At 40.1% G+C, this 24,623-nt stretch overlaps 1 protein-coding gene across 1 annotated transcript in view; it reads left to right on the top strand.

Moving 5' to 3' along the window:
* Positions 1-24,623, top strand: part of IQGAP1 (IQ motif containing GTPase activating protein 1) — a 113,568-nt gene that overhangs the window by 75,139 nt on the left and 13,806 nt on the right. Inside the window, exons 18-36 of the mRNA XM_020994730.2 lie at positions 70-212; positions 2,760-2,930; positions 3,937-4,020; positions 4,123-4,194; positions 4,289-4,358; positions 5,828-6,036; positions 6,385-6,540; positions 8,433-8,596; positions 9,602-9,826; positions 12,250-12,390; positions 12,479-12,563; positions 13,877-14,109; positions 15,759-15,891; positions 18,237-18,339; positions 18,693-18,828; positions 19,163-19,250; positions 21,460-21,672; positions 22,101-22,267; positions 24,044-24,166. Coding sequence (XP_020850389.1) covers positions 70-212; positions 2,760-2,930; positions 3,937-4,020; positions 4,123-4,194; positions 4,289-4,358; positions 5,828-6,036; positions 6,385-6,540; positions 8,433-8,596; positions 9,602-9,826; positions 12,250-12,390; positions 12,479-12,563; positions 13,877-14,109; positions 15,759-15,891; positions 18,237-18,339; positions 18,693-18,828; positions 19,163-19,250; positions 21,460-21,672; positions 22,101-22,267; positions 24,044-24,166 — 2,716 coding nt within the window. The remainder of the gene's footprint in view (positions 1-69; positions 213-2,759; positions 2,931-3,936; positions 4,021-4,122; positions 4,195-4,288; positions 4,359-5,827; positions 6,037-6,384; positions 6,541-8,432; positions 8,597-9,601; positions 9,827-12,249; positions 12,391-12,478; positions 12,564-13,876; positions 14,110-15,758; positions 15,892-18,236; positions 18,340-18,692; positions 18,829-19,162; positions 19,251-21,459; positions 21,673-22,100; positions 22,268-24,043; positions 24,167-24,623) is intronic.

Raw genomic sequence — 24,623 nt, 5'->3', positions numbered from 1 at the left:
AGGTGGGTTCTAAAGGAAGGCCATGTATTTGATTAAAATGAAATTCTATTCATCTTTCCTTGCTTTCAGGTGACAATAATAGCAAGTGGGTGAAGCACTGGGTGAAAGGCGGGTATCATTATTACCACAACGTGGAGACCAGAGAAGGCGGATGGGATGAGCCTCCGGGCTTTGTGCAAAATACAACCCATCTCTCTCGGGAGGAGATCCAGGTAGGTAGCTTTGTAAAATGAGTCCCTTCTCTGAAATAAGGAATATTTGCTAAGCAGTTGCTTAGAGGATGCTTTTGGGATGAGATCTAATGTTAAATGCATGGTGGTAAAAACCTTAAATGAGGATCCAGAATATGTGAGTTGTATATTAAAGCTCCTCGGCTTAGACTAATTAAATTACAAAGAAGGCTGTTGGGAATTCTTAAAAATATGTGAATTATGTAGTTTTTAAAGAAATATAATTGTATAACTTATTTCTTATGGTCCAGTTTAAATGGAATATGGCAAAATGACCAACCCATTGGTGGTCAAAGAAAGAACATTTTCTTGTCCAGAAATGTGGATTTCTAGTGACATCTGGGCAGGAGGACAATGTCCTGATGTAGTGGTTTTAGTCTTGTTTCTGTTCTGATTGATTTCAGGAAACTTACCTAGGCCTCGGTTTCCTTGTTAGTAAAGCAAGGGAGTTTGGTACTGCAAAGTCTTTTTAGACGTTTACTTAGTGTAGTTCTAGGATTAAATAAATACCTAGTAACAGCCTGAGAAAATAAAGTAACTCACTTAATACAAGCAAATTAATTTTTGCTTTTAAAAGACTTTTTAGAGCACTTTGTAAATATTTGTTCAGACAAATCGTTTAATGTACTTATGAATTATTCCTTTCTATTCAAAGTATACCCACTGAAGTGCTTCTTTAAGAATATGCAAGCTAAGCTGAACTGAACTAGAAAGCATTAAAATGAGGATCAGTTGAAGAAATTGAAATGTTTAGCCTTGAGAAGAGAAGATGTAAGAGAAAAGTGATAGCTAGGTTGTCGTAGTGATATAGGGATTAAAGTCATTTTGCTCAGCCCCAGGGAGAAGAACTAGGAGTCAGTGGTAGAAGTGATAGGGAAGCAGATTTAGACTTGAAGTAAGGGGAAAACTGTCCGACAGCACTGTCCACAAGGGGAATGGGCTGCTTGGGAAGGTAGTAGGCTTCCCCATACTGGAGGTCTTCCAGCAAAGGTAGGATGACCAACGGTCAGGCATGATAGAGAGGGGATCCTTGTGGAGTGGATTATGTGTTGAACTGAGTAACTTCTGATGGTCCTTCCAACCCCGTGAATCTCCCAGAGATCGTTCCTTGACCCGGAGAGGAGATGTGTGTATCTGATTTGTAGACTAGAGATGTCAAACTTGCTCCCACAAAAGTCCTGTGTGGTCTGAACCAGATTAAAATGTAATTAAAAAATAGTTAACAAAGTAAATAAATAAAATACAACATAAATAATATTAATTTGTGGTTTTCTAAGCCAAGATACGGCCTGAAAGGATCTGGTTCTATTTGAGCTTGTTGTTAGATGCATGATCCAAAAGCTTCTCCACAGATCAGAACTATTGGCCAAATCTCATAAAATTAAGTTATTAAGATAAGGTCTAAAGGTTTCAAAAAAAGTCACCTGTAATTAGAGCTTTCCAAAAGTGGAATGGATTTCTGGAAAGACAGATTTTTTTTCATGTGCAATCTTCAAATGAGATTCTGTATGTAGAGTAGAAGGAATTCCTCTCAAGATGCAAATTGGGCTAGATAATTCTATGAAGTCCCTTCTGAATTTCTGTGAATCCTATCAGCTGCAGAAAGATGTACCTAGTAAAATGATATAGGTCAAGATTATGTTTATTTTTAAAATAATCTTTGAAAAGGAGGCCCAGGGAAGACTTCAAGAGGTTTTCCAGTTCCCCTCATCACAACCTATCCACATCCCAGCTGAGTAGAATCTTTTTTTTTTTCAACGGAGATCCTGCAAGATCTCTGGGGTTGAGAACTTCCTCATAGTAAATTGGGTTCCATCTTAATAATGTTGAGTCCTACTTTATCCTTTTGGAGGTAGGCAACAGGGAAGACTGTATCTTGGTATTAAGTCGACTGTTAGGTAGTATTAGAATAATCAGTAATAGAAAATGAAGTGAAAGTTTTGAATGGATTTGTCCTCCACAAAGATCTAATGGTAAAAGTACACTTGAGAACCTTCTTAAGTGATTAAACATATTTAGGTACAGTCCATGCCCAGGACAGTTAAAATGATTAAAGGATCAAGTTATGAGTAATGTGAGTTGTTGTATTTGTTTCCTAGCTATCGCTTGAAATGTGTATCTTTGTGGCTTAAGAACTGCACGGGACTAATTAATGACTGTTAAGTGTTAAGTAAATGCTGTAAATTCTGGCCCTTAGAATCATAGGGAAGAACAGATGAATCATGGTATGAAATTAGGGAAGATAAACACTAAATTTGAGGACAAAGATTAATAGGATTCTGATAATGAAATCTTTTAAATAAAGGAGGGAAATTCTCAAGTTAGCCTATAGTTGGCCGTGGAAAATGGACATTGGAAAACATTGCTGTGGTCCTTCAAGGAAGAACTAGAATGGATTTATATTATACATTGTGCAACTGGATTTCTTTGTCATGGATGATGCTTTTACATCATTTGTATCTTTGTGTTCTGTTGTTGGTAATGTCATAACTCATTGTCTTCTGATGGTATTCAACCTTTTTGTTGAAGAGTTCCATCTCTGGGGTGACAGCCGCCTACAACCGGGAACAATTGTGGCTGGCCAATGAGAGCCTAATCACCAAGCTTCAGGCAGCGTGTCGTGGGTACCTCGTTCGTCAGGATTTCAGGTCCCGGATGAATTTCCTCAAGAAACAAGTCCCTGCCATCATTTGCATCCAGGTATCTTAGGTCTCTGTGTATTTAGAGAAATTGGTTTGTAATGCCCGTAGATAGAAAGTTCACCTTTTTAGAATTGATTTTCTCAGTTGATTCTTTTGTGTACCAAACTCTCTGTGGAGCTCATTAGTCTGACATTTTTGATAACATACATGATCATTTCTCTTAACTATAGTTCTAATCCATTATTACGTGCTTGATAGTAGACCTTCACACCTAGTGGCCAGCATCAGAAGACTTTCTGGCCAGTAGGTGTGAAGGTCTCTAATCAAGCAAGAAAAGACCTGGAATTTTTACTGCCTTAAAGAGTACTGGTTATAGACTAAGAGGACCTGGGTTCTAGTCTCACATCTACGGCTTACTACCCTAAGTGACCTTTGTCACAGTACTTAACCTTTCTGAAAACCTGTTTTCTTTTGCATAAAATGGACTTTCTCTTGCATAAAATGGACATAGTAATGTTTATACTGCCTTTCTCACAGGAGTATAAAGATCAAATGAGATAATGTCTAGAAAGTGCTTTGTAAAATTATAAATCCCCACGTACATTGAGATAGTTCCATTATTATTCCTTGCTTTGTGTGGAAGGAGACTAGATCAGAAGGTATCAACCATTTTGTTTTGAACCTTCAATGACTCAAATAGAACTAGTAAGTAGTGGAGCATATTAGAGAGGGCACCGGACATGGAATCATGTACACTTGGCTCCATTATTAATTAGTTGTGTGATCTTGCCCAAGCAGGACACCCTCTCTGATCCACAGTTCCTTCATCTGTGAAAAAAGAAATAAATAATAACTACTTCTGTCTGGTTTTTGTAACTTCCAAATTAAATGAGATAGTGCATATGAAAGGGCTTTTAAAATTCTAAATCTAAATGTAAGGTGGTATGGGCATAGAAAATGGAAATTGTGCATCAGCACCTACATTCAAATACAGAATCAGGAGAGGAATTCTATTCTATTCCAGTGATTAGAGAAAACCAATTACACTTTGATATTTATTTCAGTCTCAGTGGCGGGGGTACAAGCAAAAGAAGGCATATCAAGATCGTTTAGGATACCTGCGCTCACATAAAGATGAAGTTATAAAGGTACGTTGGCTTGAGCTGTGCTTAGAATGAATGATATTCTTAGGAATGGCAAGGGTCAGGGTATAAAGAAATTATCTGATTTTCTTTATTGCTTTTTCACAGATTCAGTCCCTGGCAAGAATGCATCAGGCTAGAAAGCGTTATAAAGACAGGTTGCAGTATTTCAGAGACCATGTAAGAACCTATGTGTGACCTCCCACTGTAGTTATTGTGCTCTTTTTTTGTTGGCTTAATGAGAACAGGAATTTTTTTCTTCTTAATTCTTTAGATAAAAGACATAATAAAAATCCAGGCCTTTATTCGGGCAAACAAAGCTCGGGATGACTACAAAACACTCAGTAAGTTAACTGTGAATTGTGGTGGTGATGGGAACCTGTTGTGTAGTAGTATTAGGTTTGTGTTTTTTGCTTGTGTTATTCTGTTTTTGTTTGTGTTATTCTTCAGTATCTTTATTTTGGTTGGAGATTATGGTGATATCAAAAAGCAAGACTTGTTGAAACTACAGTTCTATTTTCTTTCATTGATTCTTGATCTTATTTTCATTGATTATTTTTTCATTGATTATATAGCCCTCATTCCTGGATATGTACCTCCCTTCTCCTTTACCTAGAGAGCCATCCCTTGTAACAAATACTTAAAAAGACAAAAGAAAAAAAAGCATTTCAGAAAAACCAACCAACATACCAGCTGTGTTTCACAGTAAATATAATAATATTTCATGCCCTTGGTTCCTCTCCTCTGCAAAGAGGGGACAGAGGTGCATTTTCTTATTTTCTCTTTGGGGCCAATATTGGTCATTGTATTACATAATGCTCAGTTTTGTTTTGAGTCAGTTTTCATTCTAGACTTGGGTTATTTGTGTTTTCCTAGTTCCACTTATTTCACTCCTGGTGTGATAGTATTCCATTATATTCAAGCATCATAGTTTATTTACTATTTTCCATTCAGTGGACCCTTTGTTCCGGTTTTTTGCTACCACAAAATGTGTTGCTAAGACTATTTTGATGTACCTCTGTATGTGGGACTTTTCTGTCTTTCACTTCCTTGGCATGTACATACCTCCCAGTGATGTCTATGGGTCAAAAAATATGGGCACTTTTAAAAAAAGCATAATTCCAAATTGCTTACCAGAATGGCTGGGCCAATGCAAAGCTCCACCTACTGTGTACTTGTCTTTATTCAGATCTTCCACTTGTGACTATTTCAATCTTTTGTCATCTTTTCCAATTTCCTCAGTATGAGGTGAAATCTTAGAGTTAGTTTGATTCTCATTTCTCTCATTTTTTAGTGATTTGGACCAATCTACCATATAGTTATTAATGGTTTATAATTCTTCCTTTTAAGAGTTTGTTTGTATTCTTTGACCACTTATCCATTTGGGAAGCTTTTAGTCTTAGATATATGTGAACGTACACACACACACACACACACACACACACACACACACACACACGCACGCACGCATGCACGCACGCTGTATCTTGGATATAAGACTCCTAACAGACATAACTGATGCAAAAAAAAATTTCCCCACTCAAGAAATGACAGGGTTTTATGCCTATTTTTCTAATTCTTGGCACAATGTCTGTTTTTACTGGCCCTTGTTATTGTGTGGCTGGAAATGTTCGGGAGACCACATTTTTCCTTCTCTCTTGGTAAATCTCACGACAAATGCCTCCCTGTCTTGGGTGTAAATAGAGACTTTTCTGTAGAGAGCTTTCTTTATATATGATCGTGTTGATATTTTCTGAGTCTTGGCGTTTTTTGTTATGTTTTCTTTTTGTGTTGATGCACTTCTTTCTGGCAGTCAATGCTGAGGATCCCCCTATGGTGGTTGTCCGAAAGTTCGTCCATCTTTTGGATCAGAATGATCAGGATTTTCAAGAGGAACTTGATCTCATGAAGATGAGGGAAGAGGTTGTGACCCTTATCCGATCCAATCAACAGTTGGAAAATGACCTGAATCTCATGGATATCAAGATTGGACTACTAGTGAAAAATAAAATCACATTACAGGTATGAGCATAATGTGAGCTCTTATAGTGATATTGGGCTTCAATGGAAGAAAGACAGTCCTGTTCAATCACTTCTCCCTTTTGCTTCCTCAGGAGTTTGCTCTCCCCTCTGTTAACTCTGTTAACTGTTTCTAGGCAGTTTTTAAATGCTTTTGGGCATTATCCTGTGAGATTGCTCTGATGTTCTGTTAGGAGAAGGGATTAGAATGGAGTTTAGACTCTGGGGCCTGAGTCTCTATTAAGTTAGAAGGTGATTCATGACATGAAGGGATTTGGTTGAGAATACATTTGTGCAATGGGCAGTGCTCATTTTGGAAAGCATCTGACTTATGTATTGGTTGTTTTCTAGGATGTGGTTTCCCATAGCAAGAAACTTACCAAGAAGAATAAGGAGCAGTTGTCTGACATGATGATGTTGAACAAGCAGAGGGGCGGGCTTAAGGCTCTGAGCAAAGAGAAGAGAGAGAAGTTGGAAGCTTATCAGCACCTGTTTTATCTGTTGCAGGTAAGTGCTGTTAGTTTTTCATTCACATAGGGGATTAATAGTAAGAGTAGGTAGCAGGTATTAGACTGGCTTTGATGATTCCAGGTTAACCTGACCCTGATGAAATACATGTGAAAGCTATAAGGTAGGATTACTATCTTCCACAGTGGAAGCAGTACCGTGAGACTAGAGAGGAGCAAAGGTCCTGGTTTTTTTAAAATGGAAGATAATGGATTTTTTTCAGTTATAGGCTTGTGAGTTAACTTGGATTCCTAGCAGACCTCTGCAGTGTATCACTAAAGGGACATTTGGTGAACGTCTAAAAAGGAAGTGATGGTCGCAAAAAGCTAACATGGATTAATCAGGAACAGGCCATTCTAGACTAGGCTTTTTTTTTTTTGGATAGAGTTAATGAACAGGGGAATACCGTTAATGTAGTTTACTTAGATTTCAGGAGAGCGTTTGGCAAAATTTCTCATGAAACTTTTGTGGACAAGATGGAGAGATGTGAACACAATGATAATATATTTAGGTGAGTTTAAAGTGGTTGGTTGAATGGCCAGATTCAGAGAGTAGTCGTCAATGGGTTGGTCAGCTTGTAAGAGATCTCTAGTGGAAGGCCTCTGATATCTGTGCTTAGCCCTATGCTAGGTCACATTTTTATCAGTGATGACCTACATAAAAGCATAGGTGATATGCTTGTAAAATTTACTGATGACACAAAGCTGGAAGGGACAGCTAACAGTGATAATAGAATCAGTATTCAAAACGCTTTTTGACAGGCTAGAGCATCAGACTGAAATAAAACATTTTTTAATAAGGATAAATCTACAGTCTTAAATTTAGGTTGAAATAAGGAACTTCTTAAGTCTAAAGTGGGAGATAAGGCTAGATGGCAGTTTGTTCTCAAAGGAGAACTCGCCCTCAGTGAACAGCTTGTGATGGCAGTCAAGAAGGTGAATGTACCTCAGGCTGGTTTAAGATCAGCAGGGAAAGTCTTGCTCCATTCTGCCCTGGTCAGATAGTACCTGGAGTGCCACGCTCAACAGTTAAGGATGATAAGCTGAAGACTATGTAGAGGAGGGCAGCCAGCATGGTGAAGGGCCTTGAGTCCATATCATAGGAATAGTCATTGAAGGAGCTAGAGTTATTTGATCTGGAAAAGGGAACTTGCCTGGGGATGAGGGGAGAGGTGGATAAGGGCATGAGAGCTGTAGAAGGATTTGTTCTTCTTGGCCTACAGGGCAGAACTCCGAATGATGGGTGGGGTAAAAGGGCAAAGAGACAGATGTAGGTTTCATCTCAGGAGAAACTCCCAGACCATTTGAGCATCTGAAGTCATCACCAGGTGACCACTGCTTGTGATGAGTCTTCATGAAGCAGAGTCAGTGTTGTGGAGGCTGTGCTCTAAACCTGAGCCTCAGTTCTGCAGGTAGAGCCTACAAGAACCCAGGGTCCTTTTGTGGCAGGAAGAGGCCTCTTTGTGGCCTCTGGTTGGACACATTGATCTGTGCAGACTGTTGTAGTGCAGAGATGGTGCAAAACTGAACCTCATCCTGAGCTCAGCCATAGAGCTTTCTTTTTGGGATTACTGTTGACTTCTCAGATACACTGAGAGAGAGGTAGCTGATAAAATTGTTCATAGAGAGCTGGGAAGGGACCTTAGAGGTCATCGAATTGATCCTCCTCATTTTCAGAATGAGGAAATGGAAACATAGAAAGGTAAATTGACTTGCCCTGTGACACTGAAATAAAAGTGTCATATTCAAGATTTGAATCCAGGCCCTCTGACTGCAGAGCCTGGGCCCTCTCTGCTATGCCGGGCTGCCTGTGGTTTTGCTTTAGTTTCTAAAATTCCTAATACTTTGTTGCCTACCTGACTCCTTTTTATCCCTTGCTTGCTTTAATCGCAGACCAACCCTACCTATCTAGCCAAGCTGATTTTTCAGATGCCCCAGAACAAGTCCACGAAGTTCATGGATTCTGTGATCTTCACATTGTACAACTATGCCTCCAACCAGCGAGAGGAGTACCTGCTGCTGCGTCTCTTTAAGACAGCCCTCCAGGAGGAGATCAAGTATGAGTGTGCCTTCTGGTCAGGTGGGGGTGGGCAGTCAGGGAGTGTCATGCTAGGCCCTAAGGTCTTCCTTCAGTGCTCCAAGGGGAAATCTCATGGATTGATGGGTCTTTTCTGTGAGTGCAGAAGAGCCTCTGCACATTAGGCATGGAGGAGTTGTCTCGCTTTGGTCTCACCAATGTGGCTCTAGCGTTCCCCAGGGCTGAGAAGAATGCTTCCTGAGTCAGCCTGCATTTAGGGAGCAGAGATGCAAATGTTAGTTTGTCAGGTGCTCGCCAAAGTACCCTGTTAAGGCTGACCTCTTTACTATCTGTAGATGCTATGCTAGGTACTGGGGACACAAGAACAAGAATGAAGCTGTACTTCATCTCAAGGAGCTACTAGAGTATGGAGGGAGGCATCCTGCAAGGCTTTGTGCAGTATGAAGATGTTAAGGCCCAAGGATCAGAACATAACAAAGACTTTAGGGACATCCTGTACATAAATATGTACACAATCAGGACAGAGACAATCTGATTTCAGTGGTTTAGGGAACTCCTCTAAAGTGAGGAAATGCCCTCTATTAACACTGATTGTCATGTACAAAATAAATACATAAATACATGATGATCAGGGTGTAGAAGGCCAAGATAGTGAGGAGGATCCAGAAATGCCTCCTATAGAAAGTGGCCTTTGAGCTCAGCTTTGAGGGAAGTGAAGAGGCAAAAGTGAGGGAGGACAGGTGTAAAGGACAGCCTGTCTGAAGGTAAGGAGACAGGAGATGGAATCTCATTTCTTCTTTTTTTTTTTTCCATTTCTTACATTGTAGTAATGTCCCATTGTATTCACATGTCATAATTTTTTCATTCCCCAGTCAGTGAACATTTTATGTATGTTTTTTTGCCATTACAAATAGTCTTTTTTCTTTATAAACATTACTGTTGGTACTCCTCTAGGAATGGGGTATGTATGTGTAGATGGAATATATCTTCAGATTATTTTCACTTCATATCTTCTCTCTTCTAGATCAAAGGTAGACCAGATTCAAGAGATTGTGACTGGAAATCCTACTGTTATTAAAATGGTTGTGAGTTTCAACCGAGGAGCTCGAGGCCAGAATGCCTTGCGGCAGATCCTGGCCCCTGTCGTGAAGGAGATTATGGATGACAAATCTCTTAACATCAAAACTGACCCTGTGGATATTTACAAGTCTTGGGTCAATCAGATGGAGTCTCAAACAGGAGAAGCAAGGTCTGGTCATTTCAGCTGACTTTTCTTATAGATCTCTGCTCTCTTTTGCTGTCCTGTATTTAGCTTTTCTGAAACTTTAGTTCTTTGAATAACATGTTAGTGAGAGCTCGGATTGTTTTGCATAACAGTCTCTTTTTGCAGTGAGGAGGTCATGATATTGGCCTTTTGTGTCCTTTATCCAAGTGAAAGAAAGAAAGGATGAGATGTTTTCTTGTAAGCAGTCAGCTATTGAGCAAAAGAAACTGAAATGGTTGTTCATCTGGTAGTCCTGACTCTTCAAAACTAATCGAGGGCATTTCACATGAAAAAGACCTGAAGACTTGAATGGTCTGTAGAGTCAGTAGTGTGATATTGTAGCCAAAAAGCTCCTGCCCTTTTGATCTGCCTTAATTGCAGTATCATGTTAAGGACTGAGGTTAAAGTCTGTGAGACGCTGCCTTAGGGATAACATGTCTGAAGGGTTCTGTTTGGGCTTCCACATTTAAAAAGGATACTAGTGGTGATTATAATTCACTTGACTATGTTACATGATTCACTGACAGTGTAAATGGCTTCATTTCAAGAGATATTTATTGGGCATTTACTGTGTGTAAGGTACTGTTAGTAGGTAGCACTTTAAGCTTTTTGCACAAATTTTATTGATGCTTTCTATTTTTGCATCCCTTTCATTTCCAAATAGGTTCCCCTAGGATCCCTTCTTTGTAGAAGAAAAGCAGTTAAGCAAAATCAACCAATAGACAGTGACCGCATATAACATTCCTCACCTGGAACCCCACTTTCCCTCCCTTTGGAATGATGGAGATGTACATTATCATCTCTTTCCTGGGGCCAGGATTGCTCATTACATTTTCTTATTAGTTTGGTTCCCTTTTAGTGCTCTTTTCATTTACGTTATTCCAGTTGTATGTATTGTTCTTCTGTTTCTGCTTATTTTACTTTATAGCAGCATATTTAGGCCTTCCCATATTTCTTGGAATTCCCCATATTTGTTTTTTTCTTATAGTCCCAACATATTCTATTCCATTCAGATACCAAAATTTGTTCATTTATTCCCTGATTGCTTGATGCTTAAGTTTCCAATTTTTTTTCCTACTACAAAGAGCACTTTTGCTTTTTCCTTAGAACAACCCTCCCATTTTATAACTGTGCCAGCTCTTTCTCAAAGAAGAGATGGCTTACCAGGGGTCGTAAGAGTATGAGAGCCTTTGGACCCAAGTCTTGGTTTCTTTTTGCTCCCTGGCCACACGGGGTAGGTGGCCAGGAAAGTGAGGAGACTTGGGAATCATGTTCTGTAATGAACAGTTGAAGAAATTGGTGTTAGCCTGGAGAAGAGAAGACTTGGGAAGGATCTGATAAGTTTTTTCATTGGTTTATGGCCCAAATGGACCTTAGGAATCACATAGGCCCCTCATTTTATAAATTTCAGCTCAGCATAAGGAAAAACTTTCCCCAAATTATCATTGGATCATATATGACTTTATGGGCACATAAGTAGGAAACATCAGATCACACCCAGGCCTTTTGATTCCAAATCTAGTAATTTTTCTACATAGCACCACATTGGTTGTTGTTAAAGTGGCCCCAGATGGAATTGGTTGCATCATTAGGTAGTGAGTCTCTCATCACAGGAAGTGTTCAAGCAGAGGATGGTCTTCCCCTTTCTGTTTTGATAGAGTAGACTTAGGTGATGAGTTGCTTCAGATGACCTAGTGTCGCTGCCCACTCTGAGCTTCTTTCATTCTCGGATTGTCCTGCTGAGGAGCCATTTTATATGTTACGATCATCCAGGTGTAGTCAGTTCTGTAAATTTGTTGCATCTCTTGGAGTCAAAGTGTCGTTGAGCATTTTAAGAACTTTTTTCAGTTGAGCAAATATTTATGAAATGTCTTCTGTGCTGGGTGCTAGGAAATCCTGCAATAGTCTTGCTATTGCTACTGCAAGAATACTTGACGTTGTGTTTATATTTGATAAAAGGAATGCTTTTATTTTAGATATTTAAAATATTATTTGACACTATCAAGCTTAAAATTTCAATGGTAGCACATTCATATTTTACAGCTGTTTGAGAAGTCACGATTATCATTTAATAGAAGCCATAGGATTTTGCTGCTCACATATAGATTACCTGATTACTTACTTTCTGTGGACGGTCAGAAGCAGCTGCCACCAACTGCAAATGAAGATGGCCATGCCCCTTGGCCAAGCACGTAGCAGATAATCTAATACCCTCAACTTGCAGATAACTGTCCAAAGACTCACACATCTTCCTGTTTGAGAGTGGATTAAAGTTAGAAATGTGGAATTTTTGTTTACTGGTGTTTGAAATTAGTGTGTCACATGGCTCACAGAGAGGGCTGGCTTCTGTTCCAGGCTGCTTCTGAATGTTGTCTTGACCTAGTTCTCTGTGGTTTCATTTTCAACAGCAAACTGCCATATGATGTGACCCCTGAGCAGGCACTGTCTCATGAAGAGGTAAAGACTCGACTTGACTCCTCCATTAGGAACATGAGGGCAGTGACCGACAAATTCCTCTCTGCTATAGTCGCCTCTGTGGACAAAATCCCGTGAGTGCAGTGAACTCCCTAGCCCTTGAGTATTATCCACCATTGCCTATTTTCTCTGTCAGTTCACTGAATATTGTACCTCCCATAGTTATGGGATGCGCTTCATTGCCAAGGTTCTGAAGGATTCACTGCATGAGAAGTTCCCTGATGCTGGTGAGGATGAGCTCCTAAAGGTAAGGAACAAATGGATGTCTATCTTTGTGGAGAAATGCACAAAACTAGACTGGATTGTAAAACCAGTAGCAAGTGTCTTCATCTAGACACAATAAAACATCTAAATACATTCATATCTAAATGTGAATGTCATTGATAATTTTCTTAGGACAGTGATTTTAGCCAATATGGATATAGGCAAAAACTTTACCTATAAAGGAAACTTCCTGTCTTGCAATCAATTTCTTTGAGCCCTGTCTTTTCTCTGTTGGATCCCTGCCTCTGCTGGTTGCTGATAGAAGAGCTGCAAACATACATGTTTGTTTCTGCTGGGACAGTGGCTGTTCTTTTTGCCTTATACTGCTATGCTCTTACTTTATTTTTTTTAAAACCTGAATGCTGTTTTCTCCTCTCTCCTAGTTCTGTGCTTTCCTTCAATGAGGCATCGATTCTAGACTTTCTCTTCAGGTGAATTAATTTTTTTTTTCTGACTGGAACTTTAGGGGAAAAGCTGAGAGTTTGCTTGAATCCTTCAGTGAAGGGAATGTGTGTTGAGTTAATGCACCATTTCATAAGCATACACAGAATTCTATGGTGTCAGGAGCAGGGTTGAACAGAATGCAGACTGTAATGACATGGCTTACTAATTGGATCATTCAGAAGGATTCATACTAACCATTTATGATAGTAATCCTTTAGGTTTGTATGTTCCTTTGTGATTCTGATAAAGAATGCTTTACACATTTTATTACATTTTGATCCTTATAACAACTCTATGAAGTAGGCAGGGTAAACATTATGAGGAAACTGAGACTCCAGTTCTGATGCCCAGGGTCACAGTGATGACGTTTGACCTCAAGTCAAGACCACCAGCATTTGTTAAGTTCTCCCTGTGGGCCAGGTACTGTGCTGAGGACTGTGAGTCCAAGTTAACCATTCTTTCTACTCACTAGACAAGCTTCTTTATTGACATGAACTAACATATTTCAGTGAACACCTACAAATCTGAATGTAAAAGATACACGTGAGTGAGAATAGCCTTCCTCTTTTCAACTTTAGTGTTGAGAAAGATGCTTTAATAGACTAGGTTTTAAACCTGCCACTTTTTGTATTCGCTGTCTGTTCCTTCAGTAGGTAGCTTTTTTCATTTCTGCTCTCTTCCTTTTTCTGTGTATGCAGTTTGGTTAATCCCAACACTGAAGGCTGCTTGAGAGAGAAACTGGACTTTTTCCGCAGTGTCCCCAATAGTTGACTTTGAAACATTTTCTTGTTTTCAATTATCCCGTCAAGTGGCCTTTGCCTCTCATGGACCTCTCTCCTGAATTTTCCCCAGATTATTGGTAACCTGCTCTACTACCGCTATATGAACCCAGCCATCGTGGCTCCTGATGCTTTTGACATCATTGACCTGTCAGCAGGAGGCCAGCTCACCACAGACCAACGAAGAAACCTGGGCTCTATTGCAAAGATGCTCCAACATGCAGCCTCCAATAAAATGTTCTTGGGAGATAATTCTCACCTAAGCATAATTAATGAATATCTCTCTCATTCCTACCAGAAGTTCAGGTATGGAAGATGTTTCTGAGGGGGTGAGATAATTATGCAGAGATAACATTAATAACCAGGTGTTTTCACTGTTTATGGGTTGGTATCATATAAATTATTTTTCAGATAAGTTCAGTTCTGTCTTTGACTGAACTCAGGAAATTTGGGAGAGGGATGGTGGCCTTTGGGGGAAGGATAATGGATTTAATTTTGGATGTGTTGAATTGGAGATGTCTGGTATATCCATTTTGAAATGTCTAATAGGCAATTGGTGATGCAGGATTGAAGCTCATAGGAGAAATGAGCTGGACACATACATCTGGGAGTCATCATATCATATCATAGAGATGATAATTAAACTCATGAGAGCTGATGAGGTCTCCAAAAGAGATAGTGTAGAAAGAGAAGAGTAGGTGGCCCAGGCTAGACACCTATAGCGAGAGGATATTGTCTGGATGATGAATTAGCAGAAGGGTAGTTAGGTTGGAGAAAAACTAGGAGGGACTTAGTATCAAAATGTAGAGGATCAAGTATCCAGGGGGATAGAATGGTTAGCTATGTCAGATGCAGCTGCTTGGGTTACAAAAGATAAGAACTGAGAAAAAGTAATCTTATATGGCAATAAAGAAATTGTTGGTAACTTTGAAGAGAGCAGTTTTGAGTGATAAAGTCTGAAGCCAGATTGCACAGAGCTGAAGAGTTATTGAGAGGAAAAGAATTAGAGGCAATGTTTATAGACCTTTTTTGAGGAATTTGGCTGATAAGAGAACAGAGATATAGGATGATATTTTGAGAGGATGGTGAGATCTAGTGAATGTTTTTTGAAGATGTGGAGACTTGGACGTGTTGGAAGACAGTAGAGAAGAAACCAGTATATAGGGAAAGGATGAAGATTAGTGAGAGGAGGGATAGTTGAATTTGCAGTGTGCTGAAAAAAAAGGAAAGAGAGTGTTAGCAAAGACATGTAGAGAGGAAGAAGGACCACTTATTATCTGAGGTTGAGGGGAAAGAAGAAGAGTGTAGGGCGTGATGTCAGTCAGTTTGGAGAGGAGAATGGCTTCAGTTTTCTTTGTTTTTGTTTTCAGTAAAATAAGAGCCTTAGTAAATGCAGCTTTTTAGTAAAGTAAGAGTCAATATACTAAGCTACTTCTTCATCCTTTCTTTTTCCCCTACCCCCAAACCTTCCCTTTCATCCCCTAGAGTTGCTAGGGAAGGGTGAGGATGGAGATACTAGCCATATTTAGCAGAACAAAAGACTATTGGGTCAGTCCCTAACTTTAAGCTTAAAGCTCTGGGCTTGTGTACGATGGATCAAATTGTATGTGCCAATATACACATTTTGGGTATATTAGGTAGAATATGGATAGAAGCCTAAACCATGGCCTTGCACTGTGCTTCCAGTGAAGATGCAGGATGGTGGAGAGAGGGTTATTAGGGAGAGTGTATGTATAGAGAGCATATAATAGTGGTGTTACACTGTAGACTTAACAATTACATGTGGATTCCTTCTACACGTTGAGGAGATTTAGTGGTATTGTTTGTAAACTCCTGATTGGGAGAATTATAAAAAAATTCTGTCAACTTTTTTCTTATCTGTTAATCATTTATTTTGTGTGTGTGTGTGTGTGTTGTGTGTGTGTGTGTTGTGTGTGTGTGTGTGCTTTTTCTAGACGCTTTTTTCAAACTGCATGTGATGTGCCAGAGCTGCAGGATAAATTTAATGTGGATGAGTATTCTGACTTAGTGACTGTCACCAAACCAGTTATCTACATTTCTATTGGTGAAATCATCAATACCCACACAGTAAGTATCTCTTTTTTTCCCTAGTCCCTGGATTCCATCATTCTCTCTTTAAATGCTCCCTGGACATTGGGATAAGGCGCAGTGTGGAAGGGGAGAGGTATAAAGTGTTGTCCTTCCCATGTTGGGAAGGCTCCCTCCTCGGTCCTAGACACCGACAAGGGGAGTGGTTGATTTTGCTCATATTTCTGCAGGAGGACTTAGCCATGCCAAAAGGCAGAAGTGAGGCTGATAAAACTAGCTGATGATGACACCAACAACTCACATTTCTGCATTTTTTAAGGTTTTCAAAGCACTTAATGGGCATTATCTTATTTGGTCCTCATAACCGCCCTGTGATGTGGGTAGTGTTATTACTCTATTTTATGGATGGGGAAAAAGAAATTCAGAAATGATCAGTGTCTTGCTGAGAGTAATGTAGTAATTGTCTGAGGCTGGATTTGAATTTTAGTCTCTCTGAGCCCCAGAGCCAGTTCTGTCTGTCCTGTAAGCATAATTAGAGAGATTGTTGCTTGGATCAGAGAGAGCATTTGGTTCTGATCAGGAGACCGAAGATCTCCTGTTCTGTGTGGTCTTGTCTAGATAACCACATGGCAGAGTGCAAAGAGGGCTGTACTTGCAGTCAGGAGCATCTGCAGATCTTACCTCGTGCTGACTGTGTGACTCCCAGCAAGTCACTGCACCTCTCTGAAACTTTATTTATTTTGTCTTCTATAGAATGGGGATGATAATAATAACATCTGTTTCAGAGTAAGGATCAAATGAGATCATGCTTATAATTGCTTTTCCAGCCTTAAAATATTATACATGCTGCTCTCATCATCATTTATCAGTCATCATCATCATCATCTTATTAATCTGCCTGTTTGGAATGTCTCCACTGATCTTGTTTCTGATTGCTGCCCTGGGAACTGGGTATTGTTATGCCAACAACTCTTGCAGGAATTCCTGAGTAGTAACCACAGAGACAACTTTGCCACCCTGGAAATCAAAAGTATATATACATTTGTGTGTGTGTGTGTATACATACATAAAAATACACACACACACACACACAAGTATATATACATCTCCTAGCGCCTTGACAGGGGTATTTTCTGGCTGACTCTTGCCTTTTTTGGAATTGAAACACCTTGTCTTCCCTTGGCTGTTACTGTCATTCTATATCTGTCCTGTTGTTTCCATTTTGTTATTCTTAATCTTATTATTCTTCATTAATATTGGCTTAAAAACCTCCTATTCCTCTTGCTCCCTCTTTTTTGGTCTGGATCCTCTGCATTCTTTCCTCCATTCCCCATGACCAGGAGTGATCTTTGCTACCAACTTACTTTCCTTTATTTATAACCTCTAGATCTTGACTTTCTACCTGGAATAGCACTAACTTAAGGAGGGGAGGCAACAAGCAGAAATTAACTGACATTTTTATCAGTCTTTCTTCTATTTTCCCACCTGGCACAGAGGCATCTTGTATCTTTATCTACTTTTCCTGAAAGCAGTATTTTAGATCTGTTGTATTTTTCCCTAGACATGATGTAACATGAATTTCTTTGGTAAATACTAAGACTCAAGTAAGTATTCATAGATAATTCTGTTTAGTCCAGGTGGAGTTGTCTGGTAAACTGCTGGACGTGTAGTTCTGGAGCACAGGGAGGAGGTGTGGGCCATAGATGCAGATTAGGGAGTTACCCCCCACTCACATGGAGTGGATGAGATCACTGAGGAAGTGAGTATGGGATTTGAAGATAAGGTGGCCAAGGACAGAATCTTGCGAAGTACTTGGAGCACAGGAAGTGGAAAGCAGAGTCAGTAAATCAGACGCAGCATGAGTCAAAGAGTCAGAAGAGCCAAGGACGTGGAGGACCACAGAGAGCAACAGGAAGGATGGAGTGGGCAGCATTTACAGATGATCCTCCCAGGTGGAAGGGCACCATTCTGCAACTAAGTTTTGTTTGACTGCTAATTAGGTACATTGATGACTTTATTCCTTAAAATCTGGAGCAATTTCTGAACATTCGTTTTGTGCTGGCCTTTTCTCTCCCTTATGTCACATGAGAAGATAATACAAACACTTGAAATTCCCCATTGTTGCCAGTGAGGTTATCAGAAAGTTACTGCTTCTCCCACACACGCCTTAATCTGTTACAGTAGACCAGACAGAAGCAGATGGAAAACTGAACCTTTTTTAAAAATATGTTCTTCTTTGGGATGGTCTTTTCTGTTGCATCATAGAGCTCACTGAAGGCAGGAATCATACCCTCTTGCCTTTCTTTATAAAGTACTGTGCTTGGAAGTGTGGGGTGTTACAGAGGGGGTCACCCACAAGCTTTTGACAGTAACGTTTTCTTCAGTTGCTTTTAGATCATCAGGATGCCATTGCTCCTGAACATAATGATCCCATCCATGAGCTACTGGATGATCTTGGGGAAGTGCCTACTATTGAGTCCCTCATCGGTGAGTCTTGTCTCCTGCCCCAGAAAAAATCTCAGGACAAGCTACAGGGAGCAGAGGAAAGTATTGTAATCTTAAAGTGCATTTCAGCTCTTGGGGGTGGTCCAAAATTCCAAGGCAGGTATATTGATTGAATCATTGAGATGGAATAGAAGTCATCCTTGTTATGAATTCCTCGGTGCCTTTCATCTGAATGGCACAAATGTTTCTTTTTGTTACTAGTGGTGATTGTTCTTGGCCTACCAGAGGGCTCTTTTGTATTCTAGAGATAGGAAAAAAAATTTTCTCTTGAATCTTCTCTTATGTTCCTTTTTTTTTGCTAGTGTATTGTATTAATTGTTTCCCTGCAACTCTAGGGGAAGGGTCTGGCAATTTAAATGACCCAAATAAGGAGGTGCTGGCTAAGACAGAAGTCTCTCTCACACTGACAAACAAGTTTGATGTGCCTGGAGATGAAAATTCAGAAATGGATGCTCGGACTATCTTGCTCAAGTGCGTATTGAATTTTGTAATTAGTAGGAGTGATAGAGCTAAATTAATCTCATGGTCTTAGTGAATGAGGAAGTTTGGCTTGTACCTCATACGTGGGCTTGACTTGCCTTGATCCTGCCCATCCTGAGTATTGCATTTAGCAGGACTTTGTTCTCATTAAATGACTGAAATGAAATTAATTTCCTGGAAGTCCTCTGTCCCACACAGTTCCATTTTCTTGAAAGCTGCATAAATAGCTGTGAGGGTCCTTGAAGGCCTGGCATCAGCAGCCTTTGAATTGCTGTCACACAGGTCAATTTAAGAATATCTTTGAAACATTTTTTTTCCCCTTCAGTACAAAGCATTTAATTGTGGATGTCATCCGGTTCCAGCCAGGAGAGACGCTAACTGAGATCCTTGAAACACCTACCACCAATGAACAGGTACAGCTGAGAATGTTGGCTTCATTCTAAGCTTTTTTCATGAAACTCGGCTCACAAAGAGCATAGGTAATGACAGGGAGGATGAGTGCACTGTCTTTATGAGGAGGGCATGAAAACCAGTGAGAGGATGATCAGAGGTGAAGACACTCAGCTGCTCACTGGTGTGACAAAGTATTTAAAATGTGCCCATAGGAAAAGAAGTCCATTTTTGGAAGCCATAGAGAGGTAAACTTTGTTGTGCACCTGGGTAATAAAGTGCTGTGTGAATGTGATGTTGCAGGGTTTTTGTAAAAACCTGGGGTTAGCTGACTTTATTTGATTTGATGCAGCACTGGTCAGTTAGCCATCTGTGGATTCTGGTCACTGTGCACATGTAAAAGAGGGTCAGGCATGGCTTGTGGCCCCAAGTGATTCATGATTCAGATGGATTTAGTTAAATTACAGATCAGAACATCAGAGGTCATGAGAGTTAGATAAAAGAGTTTGAATTTGATGTGCTAGCAAATAGGTTTATGAGAAGATGAATAAAATGATGAAAGCAGTATTTAAGAAAGATTAATCTGCTAGCCATGTGGAGATTGAATTGTAGAGAGAAGAGACCTTAGGAAGAAACTGGGCAAGAAACTGTTTAAATGGTTTAGGCATGAAATAAGAATCAGGGCTAGACTGGCCGTAATATGAATGGTGAGGAACATATTAAAAAAATATGTGTGTGATGTAGTCAAAGGCGCACTGGGCTGGGGAGGCTAGAGACCCAGGAGCCACCTCCACTGCCATTTTCCTTCACTAGCTTTGTGACTTTGGTCAAGGTTCTCAACCCTTGTGGGCCTCATTTTTCTTATTTGCAAGATAGGAAGGTTGGATCAGATGATTTCTTATAGTTTCTTCTAATCCTAGTGAATTAGTGTGGAATTGGTCTTTGAATATGTGCATCAAGGGAGCAGATTGTAATTAAAGATGACTGTCAAGGTTTTTCAGCCCAGGTAACTAGGTAAGTAGAATTTCTATAAGCAGAATGGTAAAGTTGGGAAGATAAGACCGTTCTGTGTTATATGAAATGATGATGGGATGTTAAAAGTAACTGTTCTGTAAGTGGCTCAAATTCTGGGAATGTGGCTTAGCTAAGAGGTCTGGTCCACAGATGTCGATTTGGGAGTCGGTATTTTAGAGGTGATAACTTGAGCTCAAAGAGTGAGTGAGCTCATTATTGGGGGCTGGGGGGATGGATAGAAACATTCTTTCTGTCAAAATAGGTAGGTATAGGTATATATATGGACAGTATAATAGCTAGCATTTACATAGTGCTTCAAAGTTTTCAAAGTGCTTTTACAAATATTGTCTCATTTTATTCTTGCAGGAAGTAGGTGCTGTTATTATTCCTATTTTAGAGATGGGGAAACTGAGACAGAAGTTAAGTGACATGCCTAGGGTCACATAGCTAATAGCTGTCTGAGGCCCTGTTTGAACTTAGATCTTGAACGTAGATCTAGTGCCCTATCAGCTGCACCAGCTAGCTGCCTTGTAAGAGCAGGAAGAGAGATTTTAAAAGTAGGAAAGAAAATCAGGGAAGCCAAGGGAAAAGAATGTTTCAGAGGGAATAATTTGAAGAGGTTAATAATGCTGAGAAATAGAAGTGAAGGAGAGCTGAGTAGAGGCATTGGTTTTAGCTTGAAGTAGGTTATGGTTGCGTATGAGGAAAGAAGTTGGAGTTGAATGGTGGAGGCAGAAAGCATATTACCTTTAAATTTTACAAGGGAATGGTTGGCTGAGAAGTCAGGGGAGCAAGTCTGTGTTTAGCTGTTAAAAATGTTAAAAAATGGAATGAGCATGGACAGTATCTAGGAGGAATTATAGGTATTGGCAATTTCGCACCATGGCATGGAATTAGGGAGATGTGTCACTGACCATTTCTAGTCCCATGATTCTGTTGGTGTGTCAGAGATAGGGCCCAGGAAAGGACTTATATGGGGGGAGGCAGTATGTGAAGGAGAAAGAACCTGACTTCCAGTCTCATTCCTTTCTCTTATTATTGCTTTAAGCAAGGGCCCTTCATCTCCCTTTGCCTGTGATTTGGAGTCGGAAAAGACTTGTTTCCATTCTTTGTTCTGCTATAGTGATGTGATACATAGAAGATGCTGTATGTAATGCACTCTTTTGATTTTTAATATTATCATGGGCCTGTCTGGAATTTTTCACTTGACTTCTTTAGGAAGCAGAACATCAAAGAGCCATGCAGAAGCGAGCCATCCGTGATGCCAAAACCCCTGACAAGATGAAAAAAGCCAAATCTGTCAAAGAGGACAGTAACCTGAGCCTCCAGGAGAAGAAGGAGAAGATCCAGTTGGGTTTAAAGAAGCTGGTAGAGCTTGGGACGGTGAATCCAAACAACAAATACCAGGAGCTGATCAACGATATTGCCAAGGTAGTGCGCCAGGGAAACCACGCTGTTCTGCCCTGCTTTGGCAGCTTGCATTTCAGGCCCCTGCACAGAGGTAGTAGCTCTTGAGTCAGCAACCTGCCTTCAGATTATGAAAGGACTGTGGTGTTCTCTCAAATGGAAAAATTCCCACCCCCAGCCCTTTATGTGGAACAGTGCACTTTTGCCTACTCCCAGGGGCAAGGCTGAAAAATTCTTTATCAGCTTAACGTACTTGCAAGGCATGCATGCAAAGTAAGATCACTGAAATCAGAATTTTTTATTTCTCAATGGAATGATCCTTGTTTGGCCATTTTCAAAGTAAAGAGTAAATGTTCAGTTGCAGAATTTGGTGAGGAAGAATCAAGAAAAGCTTAGGATGTACTGTTTGTTTTTCTGCTGGCCTAGAAGTCTACATCTTCTGTTTTCCCTAGGACATCCGGAATCAGCGGAGGTATCGACAGAGGAGAAAAGCGGAGCTGGTCAAACTGCAGCAGACTTATAATGCTCTGAACTCCAAGGCCTCGTTTTATGGCGAGCAAGTGGACTATTATAAGAGCTACATCAAAACCTGCTTGGATAACTTGGCTAGCAAGGGCAAGTAAGTATTTCTCAAAAATCTGATCTAGGGCTAGAAGAGAGGTAGGAGAAGGAAGGGAAAGGTAAGTGAGGGAGGATTGTGCTCATTGATATCCTTACCTGAAGTACTTGGCTGGCTGGTTCCTTTTTTCCTTTTTGTGTTCCCATCAATCTCAGCTATTCTTGGTTCAGTTGGTTAGAGCATTATGATAAGGTGGTCAAGCAGGGCCTGCATTACAGATTAATATATTAGATAACTTTTTTTTAATATGATTTTGAGGGTTCTGGGAAAGGCTTCCTTAACTCCCAAACATCTTACCTTTTACTGAAAATGAAAAATTTACTGAAAATTGGAGAATTTGAGATGGAAGTGATCTGAGAGAATATCCCTTTGAGCCAGCCCTTCATTTGACACATGAGACAATTGAAAGCCAGAAAGGGTAAATGTTATGGCCAGAGTATACCATTACCGATTAATTTTTTTGGATTGAAGTAATTTGGGTTTTTAAGAGTCCTTGGTTATGATACAGATATTTTTGGGAAAGTCTTTTCTTAGACCTCTTGTCCTTTTTAACCTCTTTATTATAATCAAAACTCTTGACCACACTCACTTCTTGAAACTCTCTTCCAATGACTTCCCATGCCATTTATACACTCTTACCCATTTCTTTAGATAATCTTGCCTCTCTCTGTTTCCTTCCTTGGCTCTTTTCCCCTGGAACTATTGTTGGATACCTCTCTATCTCCCCTTTTGCTCTTTCACACATAGAACTTTGCTTGGCTACTTCTTTTTTTCTCTACTATCTTCATTCACTAAGTCCTGTTGATTTTCCCCTCAGAATTTGTTGGTTTTGTTCAGTTGAGTGTGACTCTTTGTGACCCCATTTGGGATTTTCTTGGCAAATATACCAAAATTGTTGGCCATTTCCTTTTCCAGCTCATTTTACAAATGAGGAAACTGAGGCAAACAGGGATAAGTGATTTGCCCTGGGTCAAACAGTTAGTGTCTGAGGCTGGATTTGACCTCAGGTCTTCCTGACTCTACACCCAGTACTCTGTCCCCTGTACCACCTAGTTTCCCTCTCTTCACAATACAGTTGTTTAAATTTTGCCTTTTTATCGCCTGTTTCCATTGCTGCCACTGTAGTCCAGCCTCTTATCATCTCTTACTTTGTTTCCCTGCCACGTTGTCTGTCCATTCTAGTTACGGAGCCGTGAATGAGAGGACAAATATTCTTACTAGAGGTCCTTCCTGTCCAGAATTCCAGGCTATTCTGTATTCCTCAGCTTGATTCTTCTTGCTAAAATAGCCATCATCGTGTCACATCCTTGTTTAACAACTTAAAATGGTTCTCTTTTCTTTATGGAATGAAGTCCATAGTGCCTTGGACACAAGGTCTTTTTATAGCTGTACTAAATTAGCCAACAAGTATTTTTTTAAACCTATAGCATGTATGTACTCCCATGTTAGATGCAGTGAGGAATACAAGGGAGATGTTAGTTGTGAATGGGAATTTTGTTATCAGTGATTCTGTTTTGAAGAAGAGTCTTAGATAGTGAATGGATTACTCAAAATTAACTTGAAAATGAGTTGCAAAACTGGAAGTAGAACTTGTAACCAAGAGTAAGCAGTTGGTGATACAGACCACTGGGCCATTTTGACCCCATGTGGGTATTGGTTATTACTTTTTAATGTGAACTTCTTTGACCCCTGACCTCCTGTTCCTGGACCGTTTGCTGAGATTAAGCATGGAATATGTAGCTGTTGACATCAAAGGCTCCTGTTCCGTTTCCACAGGGTGTCTAAGAAGCCAAGAGAGATGAAAGGAAAGAAAAGCAAAAAGATTTCCCTAAAATACACAGCTGCACGACTGCATGAGAAGGGAGTCCTTCTGGAAATTGAGGACCTTCAAGTGAATCAGTGAGTATCCGATTGACTGTATTTACAAAGAGCTGATCTGTGTGCAGAAGTTTCTTTATGTCATACTGGCTTTACATCTCACATAGGTGATCGTCTGAATGTCATTTTAAACTGCCTGTCTTATCACAAGATATCAAGAAATCCTGTGCCCACAGCATACCTTCCTAGGGGCACAAATGGGCCTAAGATGCCATCCTTTGATTCAGCATGTGTCCATTATTTGATTCACCATACCTCATTACGCTGCTTGTGCCAGAACTATTTTGAGATTTATAGAGAGTTCCCTTTTTGGCTGCCCCCCAACTCTGAGTGGTAATCTTGTGTTGTTTCTGTGGGAGTCATCAGTTTCTCTTTTCCAGACATGGCACTCCTTCCTGGAGTTCTTGCTGGATCTGGACAGAGAGAATTAAAGAACTAGATGAACCAGAGGTGGGACAGTAGGGACACTCTTTCCCCT

This window comes from Phascolarctos cinereus, unplaced genomic scaffold, assembly GCF_003287225.1.
Source record: "Phascolarctos cinereus isolate Bilbo 61053 unplaced genomic scaffold, phaCin_HiC Scaffold_3;HRSCAF=262, whole genome shotgun sequence".
Taxonomy (NCBI): domain Eukaryota; kingdom Metazoa; phylum Chordata; class Mammalia; order Diprotodontia; family Phascolarctidae; genus Phascolarctos; species Phascolarctos cinereus.
The sequence above is the reverse complement of the archived record's forward strand: the minus strand, read 5'-3'. Positions and strand labels throughout refer to the sequence as shown.